The sequence below is a fragment of the Galeopterus variegatus genome, unplaced genomic scaffold (genome assembly GCF_000696425.1).
Source record: "Galeopterus variegatus unplaced genomic scaffold, G_variegatus-3.0.2 Scaffold4643, whole genome shotgun sequence".
Classification (NCBI taxonomy): Eukaryota; Metazoa; Chordata; class Mammalia; order Dermoptera; family Cynocephalidae; genus Galeopterus; species Galeopterus variegatus.
This window is the reverse complement of record NW_007730754.1, coordinates 37559-45359: the sequence shown is the minus strand read 5'-3', so window position 1 is coordinate 45359 and position 7801 is coordinate 37559. Positions and strand designations below refer to the sequence as shown.

The 7801-nt window shown below is 46.9% G+C and overlaps 2 protein-coding genes across 2 annotated transcripts in view; one reads left to right on the top strand and one right to left on the bottom strand.

The window, feature by feature from the left end:
• PI4KA (phosphatidylinositol 4-kinase, catalytic, alpha) overlaps positions 1–3940 on the bottom strand; it is a 131235-nt gene extending 127295 nt beyond the window's left edge. The window contains exon 1 of the mRNA XM_008588039.1: positions 3791–3940. Coding sequence (XP_008586261.1) covers positions 3791–3937 — 147 coding nt within the window. The 5' untranslated portion in view covers positions 3938–3940. The remainder of the gene's footprint in view (positions 1–3790) is intronic.
• Positions 3941–4253: 313 nt separating this feature from the next.
• Positions 4254–7801, top strand: part of SNAP29 (synaptosomal-associated protein, 29kDa) — a 24338-nt gene continuing 20790 nt past the window's right edge. Inside the window, exon 1 of the mRNA XM_008588035.1 lies at positions 4254–4544. Coding sequence (XP_008586257.1) covers positions 4317–4544 — 228 coding nt within the window. The 5' untranslated portion in view covers positions 4254–4316. The remainder of the gene's footprint in view (positions 4545–7801) is intronic.

Here is a 7801-nt window from a genome sequence, read left to right as displayed (position 1 = left end):
GAGGCAGTTATGACAAAATACAAAGATAACAATGTTGTGATTACAGAATGTTCTTGTAACTACAGAGCAAGGCTGAAGAAGGCAAGTTGAGCTCAAGTTGCACTTTTCAGAGTTACTGAATGGGAAACTGCTGTACCGTCTGAGTAGAACTTGGTCCAGAGGGCATCCTCTGAGGTGGGCTCCAATCCTGGGGGTAGGGCTCAGGAGTGGGACCCCAGTCTTAGGGACCCAGCCTATCAGGAAATGGTCAAAGCTCAGACATAGGTCAGAGGACAGATGCCCAAGGGTTTTGGGATGGCTATCTGCACATGGCAGGAGTCTGATCACCAGGCCTGGGATACAAAAGTAGATGCAGGACTTGCAGCAAGTCTGACTTGTTGCTGGTCACTTGAGCAACCAAAATAGGACTGTTGTCTTATTTACCTGGTCTAACACATACCAATAAACTGTATGAGCTCAACAAATGTTTTCCGAATAAGAGATTGAATTAAGTAATTAAAGAAAAGTAAAATCCACTGAGTAGTGATAGGTTGGTTTCACAGCCTGGGATTAGAATGGGTGACTGGAGTAAGTAAACACAACTATGGCAAGGAGATGGTCAAAGGTAGAGAAGGTTAACATGCCTCAAGTGCTACTAAAAGCATGTCAGTTGTATATTTTCAAATGGCTAGAGGAGTTCAAATGTTCTCATCACAAAGAAATGATAAATGTTTGCAGTGATAAATATGCTAATTAGTCTGATTTAATCATCACACAGTGTTACATGTATGGAAATATACTCTCTACCCCATAAATATGTACCACTATTTCATGTCAATTAAAAACTAAAATCAGGGGCTGGCTGCTTAGCTCAGCTGGTTAGAGTAACATCAAGGTCAGGGGTTTGTATCCTGTACAGGCCAGCCAGCATCACCACACACCAAAAAAATAAATAAAATGGCTACCTGAGTTACCAATGTCTGAACTGTCAGGTCTGGTTCAGGAAACTTAGCCTTCCCCAGGTCAACCCTATCTGGACCAAGCTCCACTCAGTCCTCTGACCTCTCTCTGGAAGAAGGGAGAAGAAAGAAAAATGGAAACAAGGGGGCGGGGATGATTTTAACACTCATCTCCACTAAGTCTCCATCTTTATTGTCCCAGGTAGGTACTCAGAAATTCCTTTACTTTTAAGAATCTCAACACTCTTCCTTTGCAATGCTAAGGGCTTCTTGTCAATTGTTTTAAAGTAGGTGAATGTAGTAAGTAGACATATATTGTAGGACTAAATAGTTACAGTGATTCCTAGCATAAACAAATCCCAAGATCCTAGATGAGGATAAGAGGAATTCACATATATTTGATGGGATCAGCCACCTACAGAAGCCTCCCCAATGAAATAAGTTGTTTCAGGGGTCCCCAAGACTGCCTACATGTACATAGTTGTATTCGGAGCTAAATTTTATAACAGTGAAAGGATATTAGCAAGGGAAAAAGACACAAGTAGAATCTGGAAAAACCTGTGCATGGGCTTCCTTATGTTCTACCCTTCCTGTGAGGGTATACACCAAGCTTGCTCCTTGCTACAGCAGCAAAAAAACTGTGCAATGTTTGTGCCCAAGAAAAACCCTATTAGAGACTCAGAGTGTGATATTTTTAATTTGGTGCTGGTCATGTAGGTGCCATCTGCCTAGCAACCAGATTCCCAGAAAGAAAGCAGGCTTTGACATAAATTGCACTGTTTGTACAAAGAATCTAGGCATACTGAATCATCTTTATCAGTTAGGAAATTGAGGGAACAGTTCAAGTGCTAGCCAAGGGCCAACCTTGTAAACAGGCTCTTGTAAAGACAACAGCCTCAGACCTGCTCTGTTAACTCTTCCCCACAGAAGTGATTGATAAATGTTGCCAATAAGACTGAAGTACCTCCCAAAGTAAGTGGTATTAGGGAGCTGCCAACCTGAGGCTGTGTCAATTAATTGCAAAATATACTATAATCTTGACAATTGAGGCAGTTATGACAAAATACAAAGATAACAATGTTGTGATTACAGAATGTTCTTGTAACTACAGAGCAAGGCTGAAGAAGGCAAGTTGAGCTCAAGTTGCACTTTTCAGAGTTACTGAATGGGAAAAGGTGCTACCCCTGCTAGAGCTGCATGACTGTCTTCTTCAAGATCATCCAATTCCCTGCACTCTCTTCCCTGTTCTCCCTGAATCCAACAATCAAACTTCTGATATGCCTGTTGGTTCTCTTATTAAGAAGAGAATATTCTGAGTAGCTGGCATGAGTTTGGTTTAATAAACAGCACTGGTCCATTAGTCAGGCTCATCTAACAACAATAGTGATCATTCATTAGGCGACCACGGAGCTGCCTTTATTCATGTCATTTTGTTGATTTTCACAATACTCCTCTCAAGTACTGTCCCTGTTTTTTACAAGAAAAAGCAGAGGATCACAGTGGGGAAGTGGCCTATCCAGAGTCACATTAGTGTAACCAAGTGATACGAGATTTAAACTCAGATGGTCCTATCTCCCAAACCAAACTCTTTCCATTCTACTGTACTCTCTCTTTAACTAAAAGTCAGGTTGGCATCAGTCTCAAAGGACCTACTCACTCTGCAGGTGAGTGATAAAATCAAGTTTGAGATCCTTTAAAGCCAAGGACTAGGTCATTCAGCCAAAGCACCAAAAAGAGCCTTTCAGCTTCAACAACTGTCAGAGCCACAAAACCACTCCCAGCTGCAGCAGGCAGGTCTCCAGTCACCACTGCTCTCCTAATCCTGTTAGGAAACATCCCCTTCCCATCTGCCAGAAAGTTGTGTGGAAAAATAATCCCATCTCTTCAGTTCTAGCTCACTGTAATGAGTCTCATCACACACTAGTGGGGGAAGAAAACTGATATTTACTACTCACCCACTCTGCCAAGCTCTGTGCCAGCATTTTATGCTTGAATTAATTTAATCCTCAAGAACCTAATTTTACTGATAAGGAAACAGAGACTCTAAGAGTTGAAGTAACTTGCCGAAGATGACACACAGTGACAGTGCAGGGACCAAATTTAGGTCTGACTCTAAAATCTATGTCCTTTCTACCACCCCAAGCACACCTTTGAGTTGTCTTTCACCTTTCCCTCAAGATAAAGATTCCTCTGGCACGAGCTGTCCTCTCTCTTCTAAAGAAATCCCGAATTCAGTTCTCTGCCCACTGACAGTTCACTCCCCTTTCCCCGCCACTGTCCCTTCTCCACACACACAAACTTTTACCCAGTCTAACGCCCCCAGCCTCATAGAATAATAATGCGCAGTTCAAAAAGTGTTTGAAAAGCGTCGCAGACAGCGTTTCATCTGTCCTCCACCACAATCCGGAGAAGCGGACAAAGCAGGTAAAAAGACCCCCATTTTATAAGAAAGGCATCTCCCCAAGGTCACAGAATAAAAAGCAAGGGAAATCAGGACCAGAGCCTCAGGTTTTGACCCCTGGTCCTCGGTTCATCCCACTACTCTTCACTGACGCCCACGTCCCAGCCCCGGCCCCGCGATGTCACAAGATTCCCCTACGGCCCATAGCTTACATCCCTCCCACGATCACCCACCTGCAGCTTCCTGCCCGCCCTGTCTAACCCTCCCTCACAGCCCCTCCCTTCACAAGCCCCCTCTCCCCACAGGCCTCCTCACCCCGCCGGCTCCCTGCACTCAGGAGCCCCCTTCCATCCCAGGGACTCGACCTCCCGCAGACCCTCGCCCCACCTCCCCGCTCCGCCGCCCCAGGCCCCTCCTCCTGTCAGCCCTCGGCCGATGCCGCCGAGGTTACCTTCTCCAAGGATGCTGGTCTCTGCACGGCCAGGGAGCGGGCCAGTGACAGGACTGTGTTGAAATAGAAACCCCGCGAGGCGCTGGAGCCGGAGCCGGAGCCGGAGGCGGAGTTGCCGCTGCTTCCCCGGGCTGCGGCCGCCGCCATCGTTGCGCGCGCGACTGCACTCCCCGCCGGCTCCTCTCACCCAGTCAGCGAGCACCCGACCTCACGGCGCAGGCGCAGACACATCAGGCTTCCCTGACACGTGACCTTTCTGTTGCCTACACTGGGTGGGGCGGGACCGTGGGGCGGTCCTATCGCTGCAGGGGGAGAGACGCTGTACAATAGGCCGCGGTTGAGCGCGCTGGATGTGCTTCTCCCCCAGCCGCCGGCCGCGATGGTCGGGTCCGGAGGCGGTGCCGCCCGCGCCCAACTGGCGGAAGAAGCTCGAGCGGCGGCTGTGGGGCCGACTGGCGGGTCGCGGCTCTGGGTTGTTGGCTGCCGTGCTCCTCCTCCTTCCCAGACCCAGACCAGTGCCGGCACCATGTCGGCCTACCCTAAAAGCTACAACCCGTTCGATGATGACGCGGAGGACGAGGACGCCCGGCCAGCCCCATGGGAAGACACCCGCGACCTCCCCGACGGGCCCGCGGACAGGTCTCAGTACCTGCGGCAGGAGATACTGCGCAGGGCCGAGGCTACAGCCGACAGCACTAGCAGGTCGTTGTCCCTCGTGTACGAGTCCGAGAAGATCGGGGTCGCCTCTTCCGAGGTAAGCGAGGAGCAGGGTGGGCTAGACCGGCAAGTCTCCGCATTAGACAAATGGGGTCGAGAAATGTTTTCTTCATAATCTTTTGAGAATTTTCGAATCGCCTAGAATAGGTTCTTGTACATTAGTGATTTGATGGTTTGTAATAATCTGTTAACTATGTGGAGATGGGGGTCTGGAGTACTTGAAAGAAGTAGTTTACCCCGGGAATTTTACTTAGCTATTAGTCTGCTTAGATGATTTTTTCCGCCTACTCCTAGTTCAGAAATAAACTTCAAGGCCGGCCCGTGGCTCACTCGGTAGAGTGCGGTGCTGATAACACCAAGGCCACGGGTTCGGATCCCATATAGGGATGGCCGGTTTGCTCACTGGCTGAGCGTGGTGCTGACAACACCAAGCCAAGGGTTTTGTTTCTTTTACATAATGGCCTGGGCATGGGGCTTCATGGCTTCGGGGCTTCGGCCATTCCTCCCAGACGGCGCCAGAAATAGTGAGGACTGTGTATGTACTGGTATCAGGTGATTCCCTGAAGCATCAGAGCAAGTAGGCCTCGAGTTCTTCTCACCACTTCTTCAGTGACCACTTCTCCACCTAGCCAGTAGGAATGTGGAAGTCCCTTCTCCCTGGACAGCTGCTGAGTAAGCCAAAGCCTGAGTTTGATTGTGCATACGTCCTTACCTTTACTTCCCAAACCCTAGATAGACAGTGTGTGGGTTTGACAGTCTATTGCTCTAATTCATCTTTGTTAGTTCTTTCTGTCCATAGAAGATTTCAGAGAATAGGACTTGCAATGATGATTATTCTTTCTTATATACCACATTCTTCTCAGCCTACTAATGAAATAGTTCTGTTTGGGCAGAGAAAAAAATTTTTTTCAAGTGTAATAGACTACTGATACATGAGCTCAGAATAATTAATCTTAAGCATTGTGTAGCTTTGAAATGTAATGCTTTAAAGTGAAGTATTGAAGGCCGGCCCGTGGCTCACTCGGTAGAGTGCGGTGCTGATAACACCAAGGCCACGGGTTCGGATCCTATATAGGGATGGCCGGTTTGCTCACTGGCTGAGCGTGGTGCTGACAACACCAAGCCAAGGGTTGAGATCCCCTTACCGGTCATCTTTTAAAAAAAAAAGCTGAGCGTGGTGCTGACAACACCAAGCCAAGGGTTGAGATCCCTTTACCGGTCATCTTTAAAAAATAATAATAATAAAAAAATAATAAAGTGAAGTATTGTGTTTCTCCTTGGGTCTCTTCATAACTCTTTGCTCCAGCAAAGTTCATTCTGACCTGATCATTTAGAGTCTTGGACAATTTTGAGGTGTATTTATTAACTTTTCAAATAGTCATCTTTATTATTTCATCATTGTTCCTTTGTTGGCTTATTTCCCTTCCCCACTTCTCCTTGTTAAGGTATCCTTCATTGACCCACCTTCCTATCTTCAGCCTCGTTGAGGAAGTTTTGCTTGTAGTTCTTCAATCTTATGTATACTGGATTCCTGTGTTCCAGTCTAAATGGGAAGTCTTGACGTAGATCTGGGAAGATTGCCTGAGGTCTTAGGCCCTGGTGAATGGGTCACTTGATTGAAAGTCCCAAGCCCAAGGAAGCCAACTAAGAACTGTTTGAGGAGACATCTTTGGAAACTGAGAACAAATGAAGTAGGAAGTCCAGGTGATACAAAGTAGGGCATCATGGCGGAGGATAAACTTGAATCTGGCTTTTAAGGCTGAGGTTTAGACAGGAGGAGTGAGGATGAAGGATGTTCCCAGAGAGGAGAGGAGAATATGCAAAGGCATTGGCCCAGCAGCAGAGCTTCTGGGCTCCTGAGTAGGGAGGTAATAGGCAGGATGTGTTTGAGGAAAGGAGACTTTGGAGGTGAGAGGGAAAGGTCTGGTCTCATAACTCAGAACAGGCAAAAACATAATAGATGTGAGTTGTTTAATACGTGCTGTCCCCAAAGATCCTTCTCTCTATGCACTGGAGACTGTGACAGCAGAGGCAGAGTGGCAGAGTTGAGAGGCACAATGTGACCATAACTGGGCAGGTGACAGTCTCTCTCATCAGCATGATTACACATTGAATTTTTCCAGAATTGAATCAGGTCTCAATTATTAGAGGCCCTAGGAGTCAGAAGTGATCAGTATCCCCACACCATATTCTCCAATGTCTTTGAGTCACTAATCAGTCTTTCATTCTCTCTAGTGTTGGGGTGGGAGTGGGGGTGGGTGAGCTCTTGCCTCCAAGAACACAATGTGGCTCCCAGCAGACCCTTGCTAACCTCTCAACTTAGACAGGTGCTGGCTAGATACCCAGCACTGTGAAACATGCCAAAACATGACAGATTTTTATAGAAGATTAGGAAGTACAAATAATATTAGGTTGGGAAGATCATAGTTCAGTCCTACCTTGGTAGAAGGAGGAAAATTAGTCAAGTCACCTCTAGTGAAGGAGAGCTGCCTTTCTCCTACTGTGAAATTTATCAAGGTTTGTGTCTCACAAGGGCTCTGGCCACAGGTCATGACCACTGAAGGACAGAGAAGTAGTGTAGGGCATGGCTCAACCAGCTGACCTGGTAAGTACAGAATTGTGGAGAGACCTGTAGGCCACTCATCTCTTCCTCTATTTGGTAAGCATGATTTCTTTCTTCTTTCCTTTTCCTCAGGTCTAATGTTCATAAAGAGATGTTCCAGTCACATGGTTTAGGATTCAAAATATACAAAAGAGTATGAGGTCTCTTCCCACCCTGCTGCCTTCGCCTCCCTCTGCCTGAGGCAGCCAGTTACCATTAGCTCCTTCTGTGTCCTTTTGGAGATACTCTGTGGATAAAGATGTAAAGTCTTTTTGTTGTTGTTGTTTAACTTAAGTGAAGCATTCTGTATATTCTGGTCTGCATATTGCTTAATAGGATTGGAGGTTGCTGCATAGTAACATATAATGACCTGGTTTTTAAAAAAATGGCTACATTGTATTTCATTGAACAAATTACTTTTATTTATGCAGCCAGTCCCCTAATGATGGGCATTTGGTTTGTTGGCACTTTTTGCACCTTATTTGGATGTGTCCTACTTGGACATGGTTTTTATGTACCGTCTCACCACCCTGGCCAAGGAGCCCCACTTGCCCAGGATGCTCCACTTCCCCTCTAGCTGCTGAGCATGCTCCAGTGCAGTTTTCTGGGGCCCAGGATCTCAGTTCAGAGGAGTCCAGCAACAAACATTAGGGCAGGGCCAAATGGCAGGCACAGTAACACATCAGTGGAGA